The 27,839-nt window shown below is 41.1% G+C and overlaps 1 protein-coding gene and 1 non-coding gene across 3 annotated transcripts in view; one reads left to right on the top strand and one right to left on the bottom strand.

The window, feature by feature from the left end:
* Window positions 1-260: 260 nt before the first annotated feature.
* Mpc2 (mitochondrial pyruvate carrier 2) overlaps window positions 261-27,839 on the bottom strand; it is a 29,056-nt gene continuing 1,477 nt past the window's right edge. Inside the window, exons 2-5 of one of the 2 annotated variants that reach the window (XM_045158980.1) lie at window positions 12,359-12,399; window positions 4,220-4,277; window positions 2,149-2,260; window positions 261-479 (exon numbers count right to left, since the gene is read on the bottom strand). In XM_045158980.1, coding sequence (XP_045014915.1) covers window positions 443-479; window positions 2,149-2,260; window positions 4,220-4,277; window positions 12,359-12,399 — 248 coding nt within the window. In that variant the 3' untranslated portion in view covers window positions 261-442. Of the gene's footprint in view, window positions 480-2,148; window positions 2,261-4,192; window positions 4,278-12,358; window positions 12,400-27,839 lie in introns of both variants that reach the window. The other variant, XM_004658816.2, reaches the window with a different exon arrangement.
* Window positions 2,520-2,626, top strand: LOC123458178. The gene has a single exon (XR_006635476.1). It is a non-coding gene; the product is annotated as a U6 spliceosomal RNA (small nuclear RNA).

Genomic DNA, 27,839 nt, shown 5'->3' with positions numbered 1-27,839 from the left:
GTTTGTTTGAAGTCATTTTGCCAGCCATTCCATCGCCCACTTTTCATTCTTTTGAACAGTATTTCTTTCCAACTGCAGCTATTTGACCATCCTATACTAAATAAACAGATGGTCAAATCTTTCACCTGTCTTTCAGCTTGCTTGAAATTTGCTTGTTTATATATGTACACATTTTGGTTTTCTATGAACCTGGGGGTATGTATGAACAAGACAAATAGTAGAATAAATGTTAACGATACCCATATTCCTTAAGTCATATGTAAAGAGGGTTATTAAAATTTTACTTTATTTTTCTGTGTAATCACGTTTTGATTCATAGTTACAGCTAGGTTTGTTGTTCCTTCCAAATGTTAGCAGTTATCATCTTCATGTTAATAATCAAATAAACAATGTCCCAATAGTTATGTCCACATCTATATTGTTCAGATGGTCAGCAACTCTCTTAGTTGACTGCTTTAGCTTTTAGTTCTTGGTTATATCTATAAAAAAAAAAAAGAGAGAGAGAAAAATAATCACAATAGTAACGGAGAGAATAGGAAGTGTATTCATTTCTTCTTTCTCAGTCATCAAGTAGCTAAGTAGTTGTAAATATAATCTTTCCAGAATTTACAAACTTACAGACCGACACAGGCAACAGGAAAAGGGAGGAGCCCAGTGGCTTCATTTGTCTCTGCTTTTTTCAGATAAGATTCCAACTGCCAAAAAGTTTGGACAGCTTACCCTAGCTGACAGAAAGTATTTCTCTATCCATCTAACTATAAACAAATATTTTTTTCAGTACTGCTGCAAACTTTACCACTGAGTTATATCATCCCCACACCTATTTCAATTCTTTTTCTTTTTAGGGTTTAGGGAGATTTAAGATTAAGAGAAGGAAAGAAGAGGAAACACAAAGAGCTCCTGACATGAGGGAGGCCAGAGGGGGTGGAAAAAAAACCTATTTCCTATTTTTTTGTTTTGTTTTGTTTTTTTCAAGGTAGGGTCTCACTCTAGCCCAGGTTCACCTGGAATTCACTATGCAGTCTCAGGGTGGCCTGAAATTCATGGCGATCCTCTGACCTTTGCCTCCTGAGTGCTGGGCATAAGCCACCACAACATACCTATTTCTATTTTTGAGTGAGTATGTGAACACAGACTAAAAAAGAAATCAGCAAAAGTTGGTCAACTAGAATTTTCCACTTTTTACTTAAAAAGTGTCTAGATAAAATCAAATGAGGAGGATTCTGGAAGACAGGACCATTTCCTCAATTGTCAATAACTCAAAGAAGAATTAATTACAGAGCTGTCTCCTCTATAACAACACCTTGAACTTCATACTCTTCTTCCCGGACTATACTACACAGAACAGAGTATAACCCATGTGAAGTTTACCATATCCTCTGGATTTTCCATAAGGTAACAATTTCAAATATTTCATTGTGAAGTTGGGGATTTAGCTCAGTGGAAGAGTGCTTGCTTAGCAAGCACTGGCCCTGGGCTTGGTACTCAGTACCAGAAAAAAAAAAAAATTACACACACACAAAAAATCACAAGTATTTGAACATATTACCATTATTATCTGCTATGGAAAGTAATGGTAACTGTTGAGTAAATAGTTTGAAAACTTTCTAGTGATCAATGAAATATTCTAAATGCTACTCCAATACTATGCTACACATTTAAATCCTACTTCACTACATATAATTGAAAGCAAGTGATAGGAAGTTCTTTTTGAAAACTATTTAACAAGTCATGAGTTTTATATGTTGTCTTAATAACCGTTTATGCAAAATGGGTATCCATCTAGACAATACACTATTAGATCTAAAAACTAAATAACATACTTATCTGTAACCCTCTAGACACTTCTAAAAATGATAAATTTCTGCTTCATAAACATTTCTGTCTTACATGTGAAATAGAAAAAAAAATATATATATATTGCCATCTGGGTAGTTTTTGAAGCAGTTTAAAAAATAACTTGAGGGGGCTGAGGAGATGGCTCAGTGGTTAAAGGTACTTGCCTTCAAAGCCAGCTGACCCAAGTACAGTTCCTGAATCACCCACATAAAGCTGGACAGGCATTTGCTTATAGCACAAGAGATCATGACAAGCTCCCTCCCAATACACATACTAACCAATAAACAAATGAAAATTTTAATAGCTTACCTCCAAATACGAAAGAGCTGAGAGGCTCCTGCTGCCCCCACAAAGAAATTAACAGCAAACAGACTCCAATTTTTGGGTATAATTACCAGTGAGTATCTTGACCAAATAAATCCTGTGAAATAAAGTTTTTTTCTTTCAGGTATATGCTGTGCTGCAAATCTTAATGTAAGAATAAGATAATTATAAACAAGACATGGAAACAATCTAGGATGAAGGTACACACTTTTAATCTCAGCACCCTGGAGGCTGAGATAGGAGGATTGCTATGAGTGCAAGGTCAACCTGGCTACAGGATGAGTTCCAGGTCAACCTGGACTAGAATGAGACTCCAAAAATAAAAAACAACAACAACAACAACAAAAAAGTTCTCAGTGCTCGCTTCGGCAACACATATACTAAAATTGGAGCGATACAGAGAAGATTAGCATGGCCCCTGCGCAAGGATGACATGCAAATTCATGAAGCGTTCCATATTAAAAAAAAAAAAAGGTATCTTAAAAGTCAGTGTTAGCTGGGTGTGGTGGCACATACCTCAAATTCCAGCAGTCAGTAGACAGAGTTGGAAGGATCACTATGAGTTTGAGGCCAGCCTGAGACTACATAGTGAATTCCAGGTCAGCTTGGGCTATAGCAAGACCCTACCATGAAAAAAACAAAAAGAAAACACCCCAAAAATTCAGTGTTACACAAAATTATCAGTTTTTATGTAAATGTTGACTTTCATAGGATCAAGTGAGTACTGAGCATAATTTTTCCCCCTACTTGTGAGAAGAAACCTCATTCCCTCTCCCCGCCCCCAAGGGAGATTCTCACTCCAGTCCAGGCTGACCTGGAATTCATTATGTAGTCTCAGGGTGGCCTCAAACTCATGGCAATCCTACCTCTGCCTCCTGAGTGCCGGGATTAAAGATGTGTACCTCCATGACCAGCCTAAACTTTTATGTTTATTTTTATTTATTTATTTATTTTTAATTTTTTTCACAATTTTTATTAACATTTTCCATGATTATAAAAAACATCCCATGGTAATACCCTCCCTACCCCCACTGCACTTTCCCCTTTGAAATTCCATTCTTCTTCATATTACCTCCCCATCTCAATCAACTTTTGTTTTTTTTTTTTGAGGTAGGGTCTTACTCTAGCCCAGGCTGACCTGGAATTCACTATGGAGTCTCAGGGTGGCCTTGAATTCACAGTAATCCTCTACCTCTGCCTCCAAGGTGCTGGGATTAAAGGCATGTGATACCATGCATGCACAGCTCAAGAAGCCTCATCTTTACTACTCAGCTGGTAGAGCCATTGACAGGCGAAGCCTTGCTGGAGGAGGTGTGTTACTGATGGGTGGAGGTGGACCTTTGCATCTTATAGTCCAGCCATACTTGCAAGTGCTAGCTAGCTTACTCTTGCCACTCCTTCATATTGATGTGCTCTTACAATGCTTTCCCACCATGATGAAACTTCCCTATTAAACTGTAAGCCAAAATAAACCCTTTCCTTCCATAAACTGCTTCTGGTTGGGTGTTTAGTTCCAGCAATAAGAAGGTAACTACTTGACATGTGTACACATTTCCAGAATTAAATCATTAGATAAGCATGAAGCAAAAGTAAGTTGTGAGCTAGGTGTGGTCATATGCCTTTGATCCTAGCACTTGGTTGGGAGAGGTAAGAGATCACTGAGTTCAAGACCAGTCTGGGACTACAGAGTGAATTCCAGGTCAGCCTGGGCAAGTGAGACCCTACCCCAAAAAACACACACAAAAAACCCCCAAAACAAAGCAGCAACAAAAAAAAGTAAGTTGTGGGCTGAAGAGATGGCTCAGTGGTTAAAGGCACTTGCTTTCATGATGGCTGGGGTTTGATTCCCTAGTATCCATATGCACAAAGTGGCAAATGCCATCTGGAGTTTTTCTGCAGTGGAAGGAAGCCCTGGCGTGTCCATACCCTTTCTCTCTCTACCTGCCTCTTATGTGCTGTCTCTCTCTCTTTCAAATAAAAAGACAAAGTACATTGTGTTCTATATGGAATATTGAAGATTTTAATTTACCTGTAGCCATCAACACAGCAGACTGACCTGTGCTGAGTTTCTCTGCAGGTCTGGCCATGTCAGCTAATCCGGCACACACCAAGCCCTGGAAGTACACATTAACACACAGGGAGGAAAGAAAGTATCATGAGATAGGTATACTCATTTCTAATTTTTTTTTTCTTTTCAAGGTAGGGTTTCACTCTAGCTCAGGATGACCTGGAATTCACTATGTAATCTCAGAGTGGCCTTAAACCCATGGTGATCCTCCTGGGTGCTAGGATTCAAGGCATGTGCCACCACACCCAGCATCATTTTTTTTAAATTTTTTTTATTACTTATTTATTTGAGAGCGACAGACACAGAGAGAAAGACAGATAGAGGGAGAGAGAGAGAATGGGCGCGCCAGGGCTTCCAGCCTCTGCAAATGAACTCCAGACACGTGTGCCCCCTTGTGCATCTGGCTAACGTGGGACCTGGGGAACCGAGCCTCGAACCGGGGTCCTTAGGCTTCACAGGCAAGCGCTTAACCGCTAAGCCATCTCTCCAGCCCCATTTTTAATTTTAAACATATAACATTTATAAAATTTTTGTATGGCAGCTGTAATTATAATGTTTATGATTAAGAAAGTGAATTCAGGATTGACTTCTCCTTTGTTTTCTGTCAATAGTCTTCCTTTTCTTTCCTCCCTCCCTCCCTTCTTTATTTCTTTTTTTCAAGGTAGGGTCTCACCATAACCGAGGCTGACCTGAACTCACTTTGTAGTCCCAGGCTAGCCATGAATTCATGGTGATCCTTCTATCTCAGCCTTCCTAGTGCTGGGATTAAAAGGTGTGTGCCACCATACCAGACAGGAAGAGAAAGAATGGACATGTCAGGGCCTCTGGACACTGTAAACAAACTCCAGACCCATGTGACACTTTGTATATCTGGCTTATGGTGGTTTGATTCAGGTGTCTCCCATAAACTTAGGTGTTCTGAATGCTAGGTTCCCAGCTGATGAAGATTTGGGAATCAATACCTCCTGGAGGCAGTGTATTGTTGTGGGCGGGCTTATGGGTATTATAGCCAGTTTCCCCTTGTCAGTGTTTGGCATACTCTCCTGTTGCTACTGTCCACCTTATGTTAGCCAGGGGGTGATGCCTTCTGCTCATGCCATTGCTTTCCCCTGCCATCATGGAACTTCCCACTCGAGTCTATAAGCCAAAATTAACCTCTTTTCCCCACAAGCTGCTCTTGGTCGGGTGATTTCTGCCAGCACTGAGAACTTGACTGCAACAGTAAAGTTGATACCGAGGAATAGAGTTGCTGCTAGCTGCCAGACTGTGTGGCTTTGGCCTTTTGGAGCTGATTTTTCAAGTGGAATGTGGAAAGATTTGGCCTAAGAGATACCTTGCAGTGCTATAAGTACAGCTTGATGGACTATTCTGGTCAGAGTTGAAAGACCTGAATGCAGTAAGAACTATGGACTGTGAAGTTTGGCTTATGAGGGTAAGAAAGAGCTTTGCTTGGACTGTGCTAGAAGCAGTTTGTGTGAGGCTTGCTGTTATATCTGTATCCTGAGAATTTATGCAGGCTGCTTTGCAAAGAAATGGACTGTGTGAACAGAGGGAAATGGCACAGAAAGAAAACTTTAAACAGAAGGTGCTGCCTGTTCAGCTGCAATAAGATGTTAGAACCATTGCTATTGGGCCAGTTGACCTGAATTTGGGCAAAAGGAAGAATGTAGACTCTTTAGAAGGGGACTGAATGCTCAAGGAGTATCCTGTTCTTCAAAGTCTACCTTATTCCCCCCTGGATTAACAAATTGGCACTCTACCTGGTATTGTGGAGTATAAGAAATGCAGGAAAGAGAGGGTCATTGAGTTTGCAACATGATCTTGTATTTTGGAAATGGCCATGGGCAGTGTGAAGCAGGTTTCCTGGATCCCTGCATGGAGACCAATGGAGCTGTGAGGATGAGCCATGGGTTGCAGTGGAGACCCAGTGGAGATGCTGGGACCACGAGATGGCTGCTAAGGAAAGCTGCTGGTCCCAGATGAAGTTTTCCAGAACTGTGAGTAGCCTAGCTGGAGGGGCGGAATTGGAACTCCAGAGACTTGTTGCTGGTTAGAATTACTGAACTTGGAGATTTGACACTGACTAGAATTGTTGGACTTGGAGCTAGAATTTGATGTTTGCCCTGGTTGTTTTAAATCTTGTATTGGTTGAATATTTCTTTGCTATGCCTAGTGCCATCTTTTGTAGTGTGAATGTGTATTCTGTGCCATTATGGGTTTTGGGGGGATGTTTTGGTATTATGGCTCAGTTAAAAGATGGTAAATTATGGGGATGTTTGAACATCATTAGGATTGATAAAAACTATGGGAGCCAAGCACAGTGGCGCACGTCTTTAATCCCAGCACTTGGGAGGCAGATGTAGGATTGCTGTGAGTTCGAGGCCAACCTGAGACTCCATAATGAATTGCAGGTCAGCCTGGGCTACAGTGAGACCCTACCTCAGAAAACCAAAAAATAAAATAAAATAAAATAAACAACCAAACAAACAAAAACAACTATGGGGACTTTTAAAGATGGACTGAATGCATTTTATTTTACATCATGGATGGTTATCAGTTTATGGGGGCTAGGAGCGGAAATTGATTCAGGTGCCCTCATAAACTTAGGTGTTCTGAATGATAGGTTCCCAGCTGATGGAGATTTGGGAATTAATACCTCCTGGAGGCAGTGTATTGTTGGGGACGGGCTTATGGGTATTATAGCCAGTTTCTCCTTGCCAGTGTTTGGCATACTCTCCTGTTGCTACTGTCCACCTTATGTTGGCCAGGGGCTGATGTCCACGCTTTGCTCATGCCATCGTTTTCCTCTGCCATCCCCTCGAGTCTGTAAGTCAAAATCAACCTTATTTTCCTTTCCCACAAGCTGCTCTTGGTCGGGTGATTTCTGCCAGCAATGTGAACCTGATTGCAACATGGCTCTACCTGGGTACAGGGGAATCAAACTTGGGTCTTAAGGCTTTGTAAGCAAGCACCTTAACTGCTGAGATATCTCTCTAGCCCTTCTCCTTCCCTTCCTTTTTTTTTTAAAAAAAATTCTTTATTTTTATTTATATTTGAGAGCGATAGAGAGAGAAAGAGGCAGAGAAGAGAGAATGAGTGCATCAAGGCCTCCAGCCACTGCAAATAAACTCTATATGCATGTACCACCTTGTGCATCTAGCTTATGTGGGTCTTGGGGAGTCGAGCCTCAAACTGGGGTCCTTAGGCCTCACAGGCAAGCACTTACTGCTAAGCAAGCCATCTCTTCAGCCCATTCTTTTTAAAAAAATATATATTTTATTTATTTATTTGAGAGAAAGAGAAAGAGGCAAATAGAGAATGGGTGTACCAGGGCCATGGCCACTGCAAACAAACTCCAGACACATGTGCCACCATGTGCATCTGGCTTATGTGAGTACTAGGGAATCAAACCTGGGTTCTTAGGTTTTTTTTTTTTTTTTTTTTTTTTTTTTTTTATGGTGTTTCAAGGTAGGGTCTTGCTGTATCCTAGGCTGACCTGGAGTTAACTATGTAGTCTCAGGGTGACCTCAAACTTATGGCAATCCTCCTGTCTCTGCCTTCTGAGTGCTGGGATTAAAGGTGTGTGCCACTACGCCCACTGGCTCTTTTTCTTTTTAAATTTTTTAAATTTGTTGTGGTTTTTCAAGGTAGGGTTTCACTATAGCTCAGGCTGACCTGAAATTCACTATGTAGTCTCAGGGTGGTCTTGAACTCACGGTGATTCTCCTGCCTCTGCCTCCCAAGTGCTGAGATTAAAGACATGTGCCACCACACCTGGCTTAAAATTTTATTTTTACTATTTATTTGAGAGAGACGGAAAGAGAGAGAAACAAAGAGAATGAATATATGGGTGTGTGCCAGTGCCTCTTGTCATTGTAAACAAACTCCAGATACATACACCCCACATTGTGCATTTGGCTTTATATGGGCATCTGGGAATTGAAACTGGGCAGGCAGGTTTGCAAGCAAGCACCTTTAACTACATAACCAACTTCCTAGCCCTCTTCCTCTTCTTTTTTAAAGTAGAAGCATCAGAAAAACTGTGTGTGTGTGTGTTTGAGGTAGTGACTTACTCTAGCCCAGAATGACCTCCAATTCACTAAGTAGTTTCAGGCTGGCCTTGAACTCACAGTGATCCTCCTACCTCTGCCTCCTAAGTGCTGGAGTTAAAAGCATGCTCCATCATGCCCAGTTGTTACACTTTTAAAAATTTATTTATTTGAGTGAGAGAAAGAGGTAGAGAGTGAGCGAGCATCAGGTGCGCCAGGGCCTCTAACCACTGCAAACAAACTCCAGATGCATGTGCCACCACGTGTATCTGGCTTACGTGGGTACTGGGGAGTCAAACCTGGGTCCTTAGGCTTCGCAGGCAAATGCCTGAACTGCTATGCCATCTCTACAGCCCCAAAACTGTTATATATCTTTTAGGTATTTAGTTAGAACATTATTCTTTAGCATCCAAGTATAAATGGTCTTTTCTGTTGATATTTATTATCTTTTAGAAAAATCACTCCACACATATCCTAATACGAGCATTCCTCAGAAAGTATATTACTTTATTGCAGATTAGAATGTATTATAAAACAGTTTTTATTAGTGAAAAATTCAGGAGCTGGGAAGTTGGCTCAGCAGTTAAAGGTACTTGCTTGCCAAGTTGGCTGGCCAGCATTCAAGTCCCAAGCTCCCATGTAAATCAGATACAAAAAGTAGTGTAAGTGGCTGTGTTTGGTAAGAGGCCCTGGCACAACCATACACACATTTGTGCAAATAAAAAAAATTGGGGGGCTGGGTAATAGATGGCTTAGTGGTTAAAGACATTTACTTGGGTTTGGGTGTGATTCCTTAGTACTCATGTAAAGCCAGATGCACAAAGTGGCGCATGTATCTGGAGTTTGTTTGCAGTGGCTAGAGGCCCATTTTCTCTCTGCTTATAAATAAATACTTTTTTCTTTTTAGAGGTATGGTCTTACTCTATTTTAGGCTGATCAGGATCTCACTCTGTAGTCCCAGGCTGGTCTTGAATTTACAGCCATCTTCCTACCTCTGCCCTCAAGTGCTGGGATTAAAGGCATGTACCACTGTAACTGGCAATAAAAATATTTTTAAAAAGTCAAACCTATACAAAAGAACAGTACAAAAACCCCTAAAGAAAGCCAACAATAATTAAGATTTTGCTTTCTTGCCAGGTGTGCTGGCACACACCTTTAATTCCAGCCCTAGGGAGGCAGAGGTAGGAGTAACACTGTGAGTTCTATGCCAGCCTGGGACTATAGAGTGGATTCCAGGTCAGCCTGAGCTAGAGTGAGACTCTACCTTGAAAAAGTAAAAAATAAAATAAAATAAAATAAAAAATAAAAGATTTTGCTTTCTCTTATGTCTCCCCCCTTTTTGAAAAAATATTTATTTATTTATTTATTTATTTATTACAATGAGTGGGGGAAATGAATGGGCATGTCATAGCTTCTAGCCATTGCAAATGAACTCCAGATGCATGCACCACTATGAGCATCTGGCTTATGTGGGACCTGGAGAATCAAACCTGGGTTCTTAGGCTTTGCAGGCATGTGCCTTAACCGCTAAGCCATCTCTCCAGCTCCTACCCCTTTTTAAATTGCATTTCTAAGTATACTCTTATATGAAAAAATAAATCAACAGTTTTTTTTATTATTTGTGTGAGTGAGTGTGTGTGCATGTGTCAGGGTTTCTTGCTATCAACTCATCAAAGTGCTGAGAATAACTATCTGTTGAGTGCTTAATGCTCAATGAGGTATCAATATTTCCCCTCCAAGGCTCAGAGGGCACGCAGAAAAGGAGGGGAGGAATGTAAGGGCCAGTGGATGGGGAAGAATGCTTTGGAAAGTTGCCTTCTGGACAAGATGTGGCCAATGCACATTCATGATCTGAAAGCAACTGTTGTGCACAATATTGAGCCCATCACCATTCTGTCATAGGATGGTGGAAGGGGCAGGAGGGAAACAAAAAGGCAACAAAGTAGAAGACTAGTTGGCAAGAAGAAGGGGTTCAGTGGGAGGGGCACAAGGGATAAGAGAAGGTAACAGGAGGATGCTATGATCAAAATACATTACATATATGTACATTGTCAATAAAAAAGTTAAAGAGTTTGTCAAAGCCAAGTGTGGTAATTCACACTTGTAATCCCAGCACAGGAGTGTTAGGCCAGTTTGGTCTTCAAATAATGAATTCTAGACCAGCCTGGATGGCAGAGTGAGACTTTGTCTCAAACCAATAAAAATCAAGTGTTTCAAATGTCTGAAGTCCACATTCAGAATTCTTTTTTGCCATCTGGCTGTCTTCTCTGGGTTGGGATAAATGTTCAAAAACTGGTCTGGGTGTGGTGGTGCCTGCCTGAAATCTCAGTACCTGGGAGCAAACAGGAGGATCAGGAGCTGACATTCAGCATCCCTGTAAGCCAGTGGAGGCTACATGAAACCTTGTTTCAAAATAAATGCTTTCTTCTTTCCTCCTTGTTTTTCTCTTAAAATCTCTTGAAGTCTCTTAAAATCTAGTACATGTCTGTAACACCAAGGGAGGTGGAAGTAGAAGGATTGCAAGTTTGAAGCCACCAAGAGCCATATATATATATATATATAGTGAGACCTTGTTTCAAGCAAACAAAAACAAAAAACAAATTAACAACCTCCTCCCCCAAAACTGCACATATAACACTTTTAGAGCAGGAGTGTTAGAAAAATATCACCACAGACTATTTCAATTCCAAAACGCTTATTGATAGGAAGATCCTTTTTATCTTAAACTGTGAATCAGTCAATAAAACTAGCCAACATTGCAAAAGCAAATAGGAATTACAAATCTGCACAGACAAATTTGAAATACCCCAAAAGAGAAATAGAAAATATAACTCAGTGGCATACTTTGAAAGCCAAGAGATATCAGTGCTGAGCAAAAAGACTACACATGAAGATAAGTGAAGCTTTCTCTTTTTAAAATTTATTATTTGGGTTGGAGAAATGGTTTAGCAGGAAGGCGTTTGCCTGTGAAGCCAAAGGACCCAGGTTTGATTCCCCAAGACCCATGTAAGCCAGATGCACAAGGGGCACATGCATCTGGAGTTCATTTACAGTGGCTACAGACCCTGGTACACACATTCTCTCTGTCTGTTTCTCTTCTCTCTCTCACTCTCTGCTTGTAAATAAGTAAATATAAATAAAAAAATTTAATTTAAAAAAGAATTATTTACTTGCAGGCACATGTGCCACTTTGGCTTTAAGAGGGTACTAGGGAATTGAACCAAGGTCTTTAGGCTTTGCAGGCAAGTGCCTTAATTGCTGAGCATTCTCTCCAGCCCTTTATTTGTTTTTTTTCAAGGTAGGGTCTCATTGTAGCCCAAGCTAACCTAGAACTCACTCTGTAATCCCAGGTTGGCCTCAAACTTACAGCCATCCTACTACCTCTGCCTCCCAACTGCTGGGATTAAAGGTGTATGCCACTATGCCCAGCTAAATTTTATTATTTTTGAGATAATTTCATGATAAAGCACAGATTGGCTTCATGACTGTCTTGCCTCAACCTCCCAAGCACCAGGATTACAGATATGTACCATCATGCCTAGCTTAACATAGTTTTATTTATTTATTTGGTTTTGTTTTTTAGATGGTAATCGCATATACTCAAGTTGGTCTCAAACTCACTACATAGCCAGATAGCCTTGAACTCCCCAGTGCTCAGGTTATAGGTGTAGGCCATCATGCCTGATTTCCTAGATATAGATAAAAATATATATATATATATATATATATTTCCAGGGCTGGAGAGATGGCTTAGCAGTTAAGGCACTTGCCTGAGAAACCTAAGGACCCAGGTTTGATTCCCCAGTACCCATGTAAGCCAGATGCACATGGTAGGGCATGCATCTGGAGTTCGTTTACAGTGGTTAAAGGCCCTGGAACACCTATTCTCTTCCTCTCTATCTGCTTCTTTCTCTCTCAAATAAATTAATAAATAAAGAAATATATTACCAGAGGCTTCTTGCTAGAGTTCAGAAAAACTAAAGTAGGTAGTATAGCATTCATGAATTTACCTCAAATTAGTATGTTTCTATTAAGGAATTAGTTATTTCAGTAACTTCTGTTAAAATTCAAGACTTACCCATTTCATAATTGGAGCCCAGAAAAAAACTGTTCTAGGGCCTGGAACAAGAAAGAGAAAAATTCAGGAATAAATCAGATGTTTTATCCATACATTTATTTTAATAGCTAGCCATCACCAAATTCAAAAGATACAAACATTTATCAATCTGTCACCATATTTTATTTTGCTTTCTGTATACTTTTTATTCAACATGTAGCAAAGTGCAACAGCATTGCAGCATCAATTTTTTATTTTTATTTTATTTATTTATTTTTTTTTGGTTCTTCAAGGTAGGGTCTCACTCTGGCCCAAGCTGACCTGGAATTCACTATGTAGTCTCAGGGTGGCCTTGAACTCACAGTGATCCTCCTACCTCTGCCTTCCGAGGGCTGGGATTTTTAAAGGCATGCACCACCATGCCTGGCCAACATCAATATTTTTAAAAAATGTTTTATTTATTTATTTGAGAGAGAAAAAAAGAAAGAGGAAGACATATGTATATAGACAGAATGGGCATACCAGGGCCTCTAGCAACTGCAAACAAACTCCAGATGCATGCACCACATTGTGCATATGGCTTGTATAGGTACTGGGGTTAACAAACCTAGGTCCTTAGATTTCACAGGCAAGTGCCTTAACTGCTAAGCCATCTCTCTCACCCAGCATCAATATTTTATACAAGCTTTTGTGAACTTGTCAATCATTTGTATTTATGACATTAAAAGGCATAATGGAGATGGTTCTGGAAGTCATTCCTTGTGCTTTGCCTCAAACATGGACTGTACTTTACAGATAGTTTTATGTCTACTTATCTATCAAGATTATGATCCCTAAAAAAAAAAAAACAAAAAAGACTATGATTCCTGGGCCTAAGAGATGTCTCAGCAGTTAAGGTGCTTGCCTGCAAAGCCTAACAATCCTGTGTTCTATTGCACAACGTGGCGCAAGTGTCTAGAGTTCATTTGCAGCAGCTAGAGACCCTGGTACACCCATTCTTTCTGTCTGTCTCTCTTCTATCTCTCTGTTTACAAATAAATTAACAAAAGAAAAAGAAAAAAGAACCAGTCGTGGTGGTGCATGCCCCAGCACTCAGGAGGCAGAGATAGGAGGATAGCCATGAGTTTGAGGCCAACCTGAGTACATAAATTAATTCCAGGTCAGCCTACGCTAGAGTGAGACCCTACCTCAAAAAAAGCAAAATAAATAAATAAAAGATTATGGGACTGGAGAGATGGCTTAACAGTTAAGGCGCTTGCCTGCGAAGCCTAAGGACCCAGGTTCAGTTCCTCAGTACCCAAGTAAGCCAGATGCATAAGGTGGTGTATGTGTCTAGAGTTCATTTGCAATGGCTAGAGGCCCTGGCATGCTTATTTTCTCTCTCTCAAATAAATAAATAAAAACTTATGATTCCTTAAGACTAGTAACCTCATAGTTCATACCGGAATGCACAATGTTAATGCTGAATGTTAAATAAGGAAAATCAGCAAGCACAGTTGAAATCAACTTATATTAATTTTTTTGTTTGTTTGTTTTTTGAGGTAGGGTCTTGCTCTAGCCCAGGCCAACCTGGAATTCACTATGTAGTCTCAAGCTGGCCTTGAACTCATGGGGATCCTCCTCTTGCCTTTGCCTCCTGAGTCTGGGATTAAAAGTGTACATTACCATGTCTGGCTTAATTTTTTTAAAAATATTTTCTCTTATTTATTTATTTTATTTTTGGTTTTTCAAGACAGGGCCTCAAGATAGCTAAGGCTGATCTGGAATTCACTGTGTAGTCTTGGGGTGGCCTTGAATTCACAGTAATCCTCCTACCTCTGCCTCCCAAATGTTGGGATTAAGGGCGTGTGCCACCATGCCCAGCTTATTTTATTTATTTATGAGAGAGAGATTGAGAGCAAATTGGTATGACAGGCTTCTAGCCACAAAGAACTCCAGACGCAGGCACCATTTTTTGCATCTGGCTTATGTGGTATTGAATCAGGTTCGCATTGCTGGTAGAAATCACCCAACCAAAAGCAGCTTCTGGGAAAGAGGTTTATTTTGGCTTATAGGCTCGAGGGGGAAGCTACACGATGGCAGGGAAAACTATGACATGAGCAGAGGGTGGACATCACCCCCTTGCCAACATAAGGTGGACCATAGCAACAGGAGAGTGTGCCCAATACTGGCAAGGGGACACTGGCTAGAACACCGCTAAGCCCGCCCCCAAGAATAACACTGTCTCCAGGAGGCATTAATTCCCAAATCTCCATCAGCTGGGAACCTAGCATTCAGAACACCTAAGTTTATGGAGGATACCTTAATCAAACCACCACACATAGGTACTGGGGAATGGAGCCATAGTCCTTTGACTTTGTAGACAAGTGCCTTTACAGCTAAGCCATCTCTCCAGCACCCCCCATTTTTTTGTTTTGATTCTGGTTTTTTGATGTAGGGTCTCGCTCTAGCCCAGGCTGACCTGGAATTCACCATGTATTCTCACGTTGGCTTTGAACTCACAGGCTTATGCCATCATGCCTTTTTATTAACTGGAGTTTATTATCTTAATATATAAGGAAACATGTCTGTATGTGTAAAATATAAATTCATAGGTGTGTTCACATAAATAAAATTTAAAATAGCCAGGCGTGGTGGCGCACGCCTTTAATCCCAGCACTCGGGAGGCAGAGGTAGGAGGATCTCCGAGAGTTCGAGGCCACCCTGAGACTACATAGTGAATTCCAGGTCAGCCTGAGCCAGAGTGAGACCCTACCTCGAAAAACAAAACAAAACAAAACAAAACAAAAATTTAAAATAGACTCAGCACTCCGTATCTGAGTCTTTTGTATCTGTAGATTCAGCCAACTGTGGACTAAAAATATTTGGAAGCTAAGTACATTGGCACCGTACATTGTAATTTCAGCAATCAGGAGCCTGAGGCAATAGAATCACAAGTTCAAGGCCAGCCTGTCTACATTGGCTACACTATAAGACCTGTCTATAAAAACATTTGAAATACAATGCACCTGTACTAAACATCAACAGATTTTTTTTTCTTGTCATTGGTCCCAATACAGTATAGCAACTATGCAGCACTTATGTTGTATAGTAAGTCATCTAGAGATGTGCAGAGGTTATATACAAATACTACACTCTTTTAGTTTTTGTTTTTTCGGGATATGGTATCACTGTAGCCCAGGCTGACCTGTAATTAATTCACTGTGTAATCTCAGGGTGACCTCGAACTCACTGTGATCCTCCTACCTCTGCCTCCCAGGTGCTGGGATTAAAGGCATGTGCCATCATGCCCCTCTCTCTGTATCTTCCTCTTTCTCTCTCTCAAATATATATACATACATTATAAATATATATTTGATTTTTTTGAGGTAGGGTCTTAGTCTAGCTCAGGCTGACCTATAATTCACTATGTAGTCTCAGGGTGGCCTTGAACTCATAGGGATCCTCCTACCTCTGCCTCCCAGAGTACTGTGATTAAAGGTCTGCACCACCACACCCGGCCCTCAAATATTTTAAAAAAGATTTTATTTTTATTGAGAGAGAGAAAGAGAAAGGGACAGAATGGGCATGCCAGGGCCTCTAGCCACTGCAAATGAACTCCAGACACATGCACCACCATGTGCATCTGGCTTACATGGGTTCTGGGGAATTGAACCTGGGTCCTTAGGCTTAGGCTTCTCAGGCAAGTGTTTTAACTGCTAAGTTCTCTCTCCAGAACCCCCCCTTTTTTGAGGTAGGGTCTCCCTCTAGCACAGGCTGACCTGGAATTCATTATGTAGTTGCAGGGTAGCTTCGAACGCACAGTAATCCTTTTACCTCTGCCTCCTGAGCTCTGGGATTAAAGGCATGCACCACCATGCCTGGCTATATTTTTTAAATATAAGTTTTGTAGACAGTGCTGAAATGGTTGCTGGGAAAATTAAAACAAGAAATTTTAAGTTTTGGTGTTTATAACTGAATGGAAAAAAAATATATTCAATTTATAGTTTACTACAGATTATCTTTGACCAGTTTCCTATGTACTATACTGTTCCAATCACAGCCACTATTATACCTAGAACTGTAACCATATCCTTTTCTTTCTACTTTGAGCAAGACATGGAAATGACTTTCCTCTTTGGGTAACACTAAGTTGAGCCAGGCATGGTATAGCATGCCAACCAAACAAAAACCCAAAAGGGAGGAGGGAAGCTAAACTGGCCAACTATTGTGGCACAACCTTTAATCCCAGTACTTGGGAGGGTAAAATAGAAGGATTATTGTGAGTATGAAGCCAGCCTGGGGCTACAGAGTGGGATCCAGGTCAATTAGGGCTAGAGTGTGACCCTGTCTTTAAAACAAACAAACAAACAACAACAAAAGAGAATAAACTGGGCAGCATGTGGTGGTACATGTGCATGTCCATAATCTTGGCTACCTAGTATGGGGGTAGGAATGAGACCAGGTAGGAACTATTAAAGAAGTTTTTTTCAAGGTAGGGTTTCACTTTAGTCCAGGCTGACCGGAATTCACTATGTCATCTCAGGGTGGCTTTGAACTCACGGTGTTCTCCTACCTCTGCTTCCCAAGTGCTGAGATTAAAGGCATGCACCACTACGCCAACCTTGAAATTTTAAATAGTTTGTTTTTATTATTTATTTATTTGACAGAGAAAGGCGGGGGGGGGGTGGGAGAGAATGGGCACACCAGGGCCTCCAGCCACTGCAAATGAACTCCAGACACATGTGACCCCTTGTGCATCTGGCAAACGTGGGCCCTGGGGAATCAAACCTGAGCCCTTTGGCTTTGTAGGCAAACGCCTTAAGTGCTAAGCCATCTCTCCAGCCCAAAAATTTTTATTAAAACAAAAAAGAGTTTTGCTTTTTTTAGGGACAGGGTCTTGCTATGTAGCTTAGGCTCTGAAATCAGAACCCTCCGGCCTCTATCCCCCCAGAGTACTAGGATTAGAACATGTACCACCATTCCTGGCAGGGAAAACAAATTTAGTTGCTGCTACTGGGTTTTCGTTATGGTAGTGCTGGTAACTACCACTGATACTGCCATCTAGTGGGAAGAGGCCAGAGATAAGTAGTTTACAGTGTATAAGCCTGCTGCCCAGAGCAAAGAATTCAGTTCCCAAAACGTCAATAATGCAAAGTTAAGAAACACTGCCTATGTGGCATACTGATAAACTAGGCAAACAATTAGTTTTATATCATTGTATGTCTCCACAGTGTATGCTGTTCCCTCTCCAGACTGCACCTTTTATGCTTCAAAACTCAACAGGAACTGGCAGTGGTGACGCACACCTTTAATACCAGCACTTGGGAGGCAGAGGTAGGAGGATCACTGTGAGTTCTAGGTCACCCTGAGACTATAGAGGAAATTCCAGGTCAGCCTGTGCTACAGCAAGACCCTACATCGAAAAACAAAACAAAAAACCAACTCAACATGTTCTCCTTTGGCATTCTTGCTCCAGGTAGGTGCATACCATACCCCTTTTCCCTTCTCCCTCCCTTCGCTTCCCACTGGTGCACACCCCTCCTTTCTCTCTCTCCCTGCCCTTTCTCCCTCTTCTCCATTACAATAAAGTCTTAGGTACAAGGAAAAAAAAAAACAAAAAAAACTCACCTGGGGTTTCACCTCTAAGAAGCCTAAGAATTTCTAGCTTGGACTGAAAGGTCCTTCTAGGGGTGCCTGAGGCACCAGCAAGCATACTCTTCTATTGTTATTTATTTATGTATTTGGGGTCCCCCCCAGGTAGGGTCTCACTCTGGCTCAAATTGGCCTGGAATTCACTATGTAGTCTCAGGGTGGCCTTGAACTCACAGTAATCGGCTTTGTTTTTTTTTTTCTTCCAGGTAGGGTTTCACTGTAGCCCAGGCTGACCTGTGTGTAACTCACTCTGTAGTTTCATGGTGGCCTCCAGGGCTCCTGCATCCAGAGTGCTGTTTTCTTTTTTTTTTTTGAGACAGGGTCTCACTCTAGCTCAGGCTGACCTAGAATTTATTCTGTAGCCCAGACTGGCCTTCGAACTTTTAGCTGTTCTCCCACCTCAGTCTCCCAAGTGCTGGGATTACAGGTGTAAATTACCATGCTTGGCCTCTTCTATTGTTTTCTGCATTAATTAAATGATTACTTAATAGGATGATTATTTACAAATCTGTCAGACAACACATTCCGTAAAGACACTAATAGTGTCTTAAATAAAACTTCCATAAACAGACAAGTTTATGTCAACAGAACTGAAATGAATTAACCACGTCCAAGATAGATGCTCATCAAAGATCTTAAGCCTGGGGGCTGGAGAGATGGCTTAGCAGTTAAGCGCTTGCCCGTGAAGCCTAAGGACCCTGGTTCGAGGCTCAATTCCCCAGGACCTACGTTAGCCAGATGCGCAAGGGGGTACATGAGTCTGGAGTTCGTTTGCAGTGGTTGGAGGTCCTGGCATGTCTGTTATCTCTCCCTCTTTCTCTCTGTCAATTAAATAATATATATATTTTTTAAAAAAGATCTTGAGCCTTCAAGTCTAATTCAGATTTGCCGTGGCACTGCTGTATTCTCAAGGTCAGAATTCACCATGTATTCATCTCCAGGAATACCAGGTTCCCTTTATACAGGGCTTTATTAGGCCTCCGCTCATTGCTCAGTGCTTAGACCATGATGCTCCTTCCAGGTTCGTAATACAATGATTCTATAATTCAATCTTTTCATTTATTTATTTGTAAGGAGAGAGAAAGAATTGGGTGCATCAGTGGCAAACAAACTCCAGATGCACATGCCATTTTGTGTATCTTGGCTTTGTGTGGGCACTGAGGAATCAAACTTGGGTTGTTAGGTTTGTAGGCAAGTGCCTTAACTGCTGAGCCATCTCTTCAACCTTAATTCAAACATTTTTAAAACTAAACATTGCTTTACAAGGAGAGAGGAAGAGAATAGGGCCTCTAGCCCTGCAACCAACCTCCACATGCTTGCGCCACTTTGTGCATCTGGCTTTACATGGGTACTGGGAAATCAATAACTGCTGAGCCATGTCTCCTAATTCAATCTTCTCAATTACTCCTATAATTTAACTTAGAATGAGTTTCTTTTGTCCCTAACATCACACCTAGATCATTTTTCTTTGTCATAGAGCAGAGGGATGATATGCAGTGTCAGTTCTTTAGTATTTTTTTTTTTCCACATAGGGCTTCACTGTAGCCCAGGCTGACCTGGAATTCACAATGTAGTCTCAGGGTAGCCTTGAACTCATAGTGATCCTCCTACCTCTGCCTCTCTAGTGCTGGGAATAAAGGCATACACCACCAGGCCCAGCTCCAGTTCTTTAGTTTTTTAAAAATATTTATTTTGTGTGTGTGGGTGAATGTGGAGGTCAGAGGTTGTTTTGGGGCCATGCCTGGCTTTTACATGGATGCTGGGGATCAGAACTCACATCTTCATGCTTGCATGGCAAGCACGTTACCAGCTGAGCCATCCCCCCAGTCCCTCAGGTAGTTTTTCATCAATTCAGGTGATGAAGGTCAGTAGCACACTGTGTCAGTCTTTGGTAGAAGGGGTTCATATTTACTGTGAACCCTTCTGGATACTCACTCCCTGCTTTCTATTTCAAAATTGCTGTTTCTTCGGCTGTCCAAAATTGTTTCCTCAGTAAGGGCTTTAGATCTGGCTTCTTTGCAAGCTAATACAGTTGATTCTTGGGGTTAATGAACAGTAACTCTTGCCAGTAGGCTTACCTAGTAACTGATTTACATAACTGCTCTAAGGTATGCAATAGTTTAAAAATATTAACTGTACCCCAGGCAAGACCAAACAGGAACAAAAAAGAAAAAAAAAATAAGGTCACTAAAACCTTGGGCCAAGAAATGAAAAAAATTTCAAGTTAGTTTAATAAGTGCTAGTATTAAACAGAAGTATATCATTAGTAAATATGAAAAACAATCTAAATTGCTAATTTTCCTAAACTATCTAAGGTTGATGAGAAGTAACAAATACTCAGAGCTAGACATGTATAAATGGGAAAAGTAGCTGTTTACTTTTATTTTTAAATTTTTATTTTTATTTATTTGAGACAGAGAAAGGGAAAAAGTAAGATAAAGAATGGGCACATCAGGGCCTCTAGCCACTGCACAGGAACTCCAGATGCAAGTGCCACCATGTGTATCTGGCTTATGTGGGACCTGGAGAATAAAAAATGGGTCCTTAGGTTTCACAGGCAAGTGCCTTAACCACTAAGCCATCTCTCCAGCTCAAAAGTAGCTGTTTTAATTTTCTCTTTGAGACAAGGTCTCTTTCTGTAGCCCAAGCCATGTATCTGGACTGGCCTCAAATAGTGATTCTCCTGTCTCAACCTCCCCAGGCTGTGACTGCAACAGGTATGAGCCTACCAGATCTGGCACAAGTACTAGTTCCCCTTTTAAAAAAATATTAAGGGTTGGAGAGATGGTTTAGCAGTTAAGCGCTTGCCTGTGAAGCCTAAGGACCCCGGTTCGAGGCTCGGTTCCCCAGGTCCCACATTAGCCAGATGCACAAGGGGGCGCACGCGTCTGGAGTTCGTTTGCAGAGGCTGGAGGCCCTGGCGCGCCCATTCTCTCTCTCTCCCTCTATCTGTCTTTCTCTCTGTGTCTGTCGCTCTCAAATAAATAAATAAATAAAAATTTAAAAAATATATTTTAAAAAAATATTAAAAAGAAAAAATAGTTACATAACAGGTTAATACAAATTTCAAAGAAGGGTTAGGGAAATGGTTCCGTGGTAAAGACGCTTGCCTGCAAAGTCTAAGGACTAGGGTTCGATTCCCCAGGAATGACATAAGCCAGATGTACAGGTGGCTCATGCGTCTGGGGTTCCTTTGCAGGGGGCTAGGGGTCCTGGCATGCCCGTTCCCTATCTACTTCTCTTTCTCTCTTATAAATAAATTGTATATATGTATACACACACCTACTTTTTTAATTAACAACTTCCATGATTATAAAAAATATCCTATGATAATACCCTTCCTTCCCCTACTTTCCCCTTTGAAACTCCATTCTCCATCATATCCCCTCCCCATCTCAATCAGTCTCTCCTTTATTTTGATGTCATGATCTTGTCCTTCTATGATGCTCGTCTTGTGTAGGTAGTCAGGCACTGTGAGATCATGGATATCCAGGCCATTTTACACATAAGTTTTTGGGATGGTTTGAGGTAGGTTCTTATTCTAGCCCAGGCTGACCTGGAGTTCACTCTGTAGTCTCAGAGTGGCCTCAAACTCATGGTGCTCCTCCTACCTCCAACTCCTAAGTGCTGGGATTAAAGGAGTGCACTACCACACCCAGCCCTAAATAAAATATTGTTTTAAAACTTCAAAGAAAATTTAGGTTGGCTTTTCATTGGATTTTAGCTAAATATTTTTTATCTTCAGCATATAGAATAAGTCAAATAAATTTAGTTATGCATGTATTAATTCAGTTACAGAAGCTGTCTTCCAAAAAGTTGTAGCCACCAAGGATATATATTCAATTCTTCTTCTTTTCTTTTCTTTCTTTCTTTTTTTTTTTTTGGTTTATCGAGGCAGGGTCTCACTCTAGCCCAGGCTGACCTGGAATTCATTATGTAGCTTCAGAGTGGCCTCAAACTTACGGCAATCCTCTTGCCTCTGTCTCCCAAGTGCTGAGATTAAAGACGTGCACCACCATGCTTGGCTGTATTTATTTATTTATTTGAGAGAGAGAGAGAGAGAGAGAGAGGGAGGGGGGGAAGGAGGGGAATGGGTATGCCAAATGAGCTCCAGATGCATGTACCATCTTGTACATATGGCATACAGGGGTCCTGAGGGAATCGAACCTGGGTCCTTTGGCTTTGCAGGCAAGCGTCTTAACTCCTAAGCCCTCCCTCCAGCTCTAAAGGTACTTTTTTTTCTTTTAACATGAAAGTTGGGAATCAATAGTTTTAAAAAAATATTTTATTTTTATTTATTTGACAGAGAAAGAGGGAGAGTGAGAATGGGCACTCCAGGGCCTCCAACCACTACAGAAGAACTCCAGACGCGTGTGCCCACTTGTGCATCTGGCTAACTGGGGCCTGGGGGAATTGAACCTGGGTCCTTTGTCTTTGCAGGCAAACGCCTTAACTGCTAAGTCATCTCTCTAGCCCTAAATGTATTTTTTACACAAAGAATTAAGTAAGCACATTTCATCTGTTTAAGACTTTTCTCAGGGCTGGAGAGATGGCTTAGCGGTTAAGTGCTTGCCTGTGAAGCCTGAGGACCCCAGTTCGAGGCTCAGTTCCCCAGGACCCACGTTAGCCAGATGCACAAGGGGGCGCACGTGTCTGGAGTTCATTTGCAGTGGCTAGAGGCCCTGGCACGCCCATTCTCTCTATTTCTATTTGCCTCTGTCTGTTGCTGTCAAATAAATAAATAAACAATAATAATAAAAAAAATTAAAAAAAAAAGACTTTTCTCAAATGTTGAAAAGTCCTCAGATATTTTCATTTAGAAATACCAAGCAACTATTCAACATACATTTAAAATTTAAAGCTAATGAAAATACAGAGAATACTAAATTGATTAGTTTTGTTTCTTTTTTTTTCCTCTTCTTTCTTTTGTTGTTTTGAGACAAGACAAAGTCTCACTCTGTAGTCTAGGCATTTCAGACTGGCCTTGAACACATAGTGATCTTCCTGCCTCAGCCTCCCACCAGGTGCTAGGATTCAGGTGTGTGCTCCCATGCCTGGCACATTGATACACTTACTTCCCAATTTCATTATTCTGAGAGGAATCATTATTAGTGGGATATAGGAACTCTATCCATAATGTAGGTCATGTGTATGTTCATTCCACAAGAAAGAAAGAAAGAGAGAGAGAGGGAGGGAGGGAGGAAGGAAGGGCATGCCAAGGCCTCCAGCTATTGCAAACGTACTCCAGACACATGTACCACCTTGTGCATCTGGCTTATGTGGATTCTGAAGAATCAAACCTGGTGTTCATTGGCTTTGCAAGCAAGTGCTTTAACCATTAAGTCATTTCTCCAGCCTTTCCCCCCTTTTCTTTCGAGGTAGGGTCTCACTGTAGCCCAGGCTGACCTGGAATTCAGTCTCAGGCTGGCCTCGAACTCTCAGCAATCCTCCTACCTCTTCCTCCCTCCCAAATGCTGGGATTAAAGGCGTGTGCCACCATACCCAGCTCCCCCAAATTTTTAAATATTTTATTTGAGAAAGAGAAAGGCAGATAGAAAGAGAGAACAGACATGCCAGGGCCTCTAGCCACTGCAAATGAACTCCAGACATATGTGCCACCTTGTGCATCTGGTTTACATGGGTACTGGCAAATTGAACCTGGGTCCTTAGGCTTCACAGGCAAACACCTTAACCACTAAACTGTCTCTCCAGCCCCTCAAAAAAAAAATTTTTTTAACTGATACAGCACTTAGCAGGTAGACACAGGAGGACCAAGAATCCAAGGTCAGCCTGAGTCACATGGGTGTGGTAGTGCATACATTTAATCCCAGCACTAGGCAGGCAGAGGTAGGTGAATTTGAGACCACCCTAGAATACATAGTGAATTCCAGGTCAGCCTGAGCTAGCTAGAGCAAGAGTGAGCCCCTACCACGAAAAAACCAAACAAGAAAACTAACCCAAAAAACCAAAATCCAAAAACAAACCAGGCATGCCTTAATCCCAACACTTGGGAGCAGAGGTAGGAGGACTGCTGTGAATTCAAGGCCATAGTATATAATCATTACCTACAGTTGCCCTGTGGCTCAACAGCATCAGAACTTTTAACTATAGGTGGATTAGTACCAGCTGATCAACTTTTCTTTCATCTTTTTTTCTCTCTTTACTTTTCAACATCCCTCTTAGTTTCTTATTACTGTGCAAGTCCACCTTTGTACAAATTTGGTACCATGTGACCAACCATGTACACACAGCATTAGAAAATACAGGATAGTTTCTGACACAGATATTGACTGTCCCAAACCATTTTTACTTACTATAACGTACCTAAGGAAAGTGCTTTATGATGAAAAGAATGATTTTTTGGCTCATGTGTATGAAGCTATAGGTCTGGTGGCTTCATTGGGTGATGGCTTTCTCCCTGACAGACCTGAGGCAGTACAGTAGTTTTGGCTAAAGACAGAAGAGTGCATATATGCAGGTATGTGTCTGGTCTCTGCCCCTCCCATAAGGTAACCAGGACTCAATCATGGTGGCTTCACCCTAACCACTTAATCTAATTCTTATCACTAACCAAAGGCCCCACCTCTAAATAGCATAATCTGATTAAATTTCCCTTTTCTCCAGGTGGTCGGTCTCTGTTTCCTCTCAGTGTACCTGCCTCTTCTCTTGCACTGGGGACTGAATCTACAGCCCTGCATATGGTAGGTAGGTGGTCTACTGCTGAGCTACATCTTCCACCTCATTTCAATTTAAATACCTCCCAATGGGGATTAAATTTCAACATCAGAATGTTGAGGGACACTCAACCCATATCACCAGCTAAGTTGTTAGGTAAACATTAGGCAACATCAATTTCAAAATTATTTCTCTAATAAATACCCACAGCACAGTGATTTGTTTGGAGCCATGAATTTTTACATACAGTTAGATACATGGTAGTGGTGGATTAAGTGACATCCATTATGTGACTTGCGGAACTTGACTATGAGTCATATTTAGTTGCAACTCTCTTTTCTTTTCCTTCCTTCCTCCCTCCTTCCCTCCCTCCCTCTTTTCTTTTTCTTTTTTTTAATTTATTTATTTGAGAGCGACAGACACATAGAGAAAGACAGATAGAGGGAGAGAGAGAGAATGGGCGCGCCAGGGCTTCCAGCCTCTGCAAACGAACTCCAGACGCGTGCGCCCCCTTGTGCATCTGGCTAACGTGGGATCTGGGGAACCGAGCCTCGAACCGGGGTCCTTAGGCTTCACAGGCAAGCGCTTAACCGCTAAGCCATCTCTCCAGCCCCTTTCTTTTCTTTTTTGAGGTAGGGTCTCACTCTAGTTTAGCCTTACCCAGAATTCACTATGTAGTCTCAGGGTGGCCTCAAACTCATGGCAATCCTCCTACTTCTATCTCCTAAGGTGTGTGCCACCAGGTGTGGCTTCCTTTGTTCTTCCCTTCTCCTCCCCTCCCCTCCCCTCCCCTCCCCTCCTCTTTCTTTCCTTCCTTCCTTCCTTCCCTTCCCCTTCCTTCCCTCCTTCCTTCCCTCCTTCCTCCCTCCCTCCCTCCCTCCCTCCCTCCCTCCCTCTCTCTCTCTTTCTTTCTTTCTTTCTTTCTTTCTTCCAGGGATAGGGTATCATTCTAGCCCAGGCTGACCTGGATCTCTGTAGCTCAGGCTGGCCTCGAACTCACAGTGATCCTCCTACCTCTGCCTCCCAAGTGCTGGGATTAAAGGTATGTGCCACACACTGGGCTTCTATGTTCTCTACAGACCATTAAGTTTCAGGAATAGCACACAAGCTTCAAAATTTAGGACCACATAATGTTCCAGTTAGAATATACATCTAAATAATAACATTCTTTGGGGGTGGGGGCTGGATAGATGGCTCAGCAGTTAAAGGTGCTTGCTCGTAAAACCTGATGGGCTGGTTTGATTTCCCGGTACCCACATAAAGCCAGATGCAAAAGTAGCACATGCATCTAGATTTCATGTGCAGTGGAAAGAGGTACTGGCATGCCCATGCCCCTTGCAAAAAAATAAAATAATAAATAAAAAATAAAATATGATAATATAAAAAATTATTCTTTGGAAAGACAAAAGTAATGGGAGGGATTGTGATCAAAATGTATTATGAGTATTTATGAAAAATTTCAAAAAAAGTTAAAATTCTTGTTGCTTAATATTTGTCAGTGATAAAAATAAGTCTCAGCCAGGCATGGTGACGCAGGCCTTTAATCCCAGCACTCGGGAGGCAGTGATAGAAGGATCACCATGAGTTCGAGGCAACCCTGGGAATACCTAGTGAATTCCAGTTCAGCCTGGGCTAGAGTGAGACCGTACCTCAAAAAACCAAAATAAATAATTAAATTAAATTAAATTAAATAAATAAATCTCCAAAATTTAGAACCAGGAATGTTTGATTTCTAACTGTTAAAATTCTGGCCTTTCATAATAGGAATGAGCCCTTGCATGTGAATTTAGTCTGCTTAAATATCAAATTCTATTAGGTTAAATAGTATCCAAAGGGAATATTTGCTCTGGATGACTCTTGGAACAATCAGTGTTTTCTCCAATTTTATTCTATACTAAAGAGCTTCTCCATTTCTCTATTGGAATATTTTCAATCATAAATAAGTGTCTTGTAATAGGTATCTTTATATATTGTTCAAATGTTTAGCTGGGAGGGAACACTGGTTGAGAGTTGCAATATAAAACTGTGTCACATGTTTCATAATTGCATCACTTCATTTTCATAATGATTCTTAAAATGGGGATACTTAGAACCTTCATTTTTCAGATAAGAAAATCAAGACTTGGGAAATTTAACATCAAAGTCACACAAAAAAGACTCAGCTTAAGTCTGACTGGTTTACAAGCCTGTGTTCCTTCTCCTACACTTAAAAGACGCCAAAGTAACCCCAAGGACCTCTACATGCAATGCCTGATGTACTCTTCACTCTGAAAGGTGACTCAGGTATTATAAACAGTAATCATAAGTGGCTAAAAGCCAGGGCATTGGTAAAGCTCAACAAGAGACTACTTACTGGTTCCTTATTTCTTCTCTAAACTACTCTCATCCCACAGCCCAAACACAAAGCACAGGAGGGTCAGAACTTAGTTCACTTTGTAATGCCCTAATCTTTTCAGAGTATTGCCCAACTATCGCTCCTGAAAATCTTTGTCAAAAAAACAGCAAGAATTCTAAGAATTGAATATAAAGTAAAACAAATTCACTAATAATTAAAACCAAGTTTTATTAGGGGTTTAATATTGCTGTAAATTATATTAAGGATTGAACTCAAGTGTAATTCAGAGGTATACTTCATTCTATTGTCAAACTGGAAATCAGACTTAGTAACCAGTTCAGGCTACAAAGAGCTGCCTCACTGTTATAGGTGGAAATAAATTCCTAACACCAACTACAGAAAATGGATTTGACTATGTAGGGGCAAAAGCTATGTTTTCAGTAGCAATTCAATATTTCAATTTAAAATACATTTTCCTATTTGTTGTTATTTTCGGATTTCAGTTGCCAGACAAGAAAGTATTATGATCTCCTATCTTGTAAAAAGAAAATAACCAGAACTGTAGACCTAAAATAAGGGACTGGAAGGACTCGAGTCTTTAGTTTCCTGCAGAATTTTTTTTTCAACCAAGAATATAAATAAGGGACTGGAAGGACTCGGGTCTTGCAGAATTATTGTTTTTTTTAACCAAGAATATCGTTTTCCAGTACGAGAGAGCTAACATTCACAGTACGTTTTCAAAGAATCATGCATTCATGTTAACCTTTCTCATTTCACTACATTTTTATAGAAACTAAGACAGAATGGTAGGATTCTGCCCAAGGTCACACCTATAGCTAAGTTGTGAGAGTAGAATTA

This window comes from Jaculus jaculus, chromosome 1, assembly GCF_020740685.1.
Source record: "Jaculus jaculus isolate mJacJac1 chromosome 1, mJacJac1.mat.Y.cur, whole genome shotgun sequence".
Taxonomy (NCBI): Eukaryota; Metazoa; Chordata; class Mammalia; order Rodentia; family Dipodidae; genus Jaculus; species Jaculus jaculus.
Note: the sequence above shows the minus strand (reverse complement) of the source record. Positions and strands in the feature narration are given on the sequence as shown.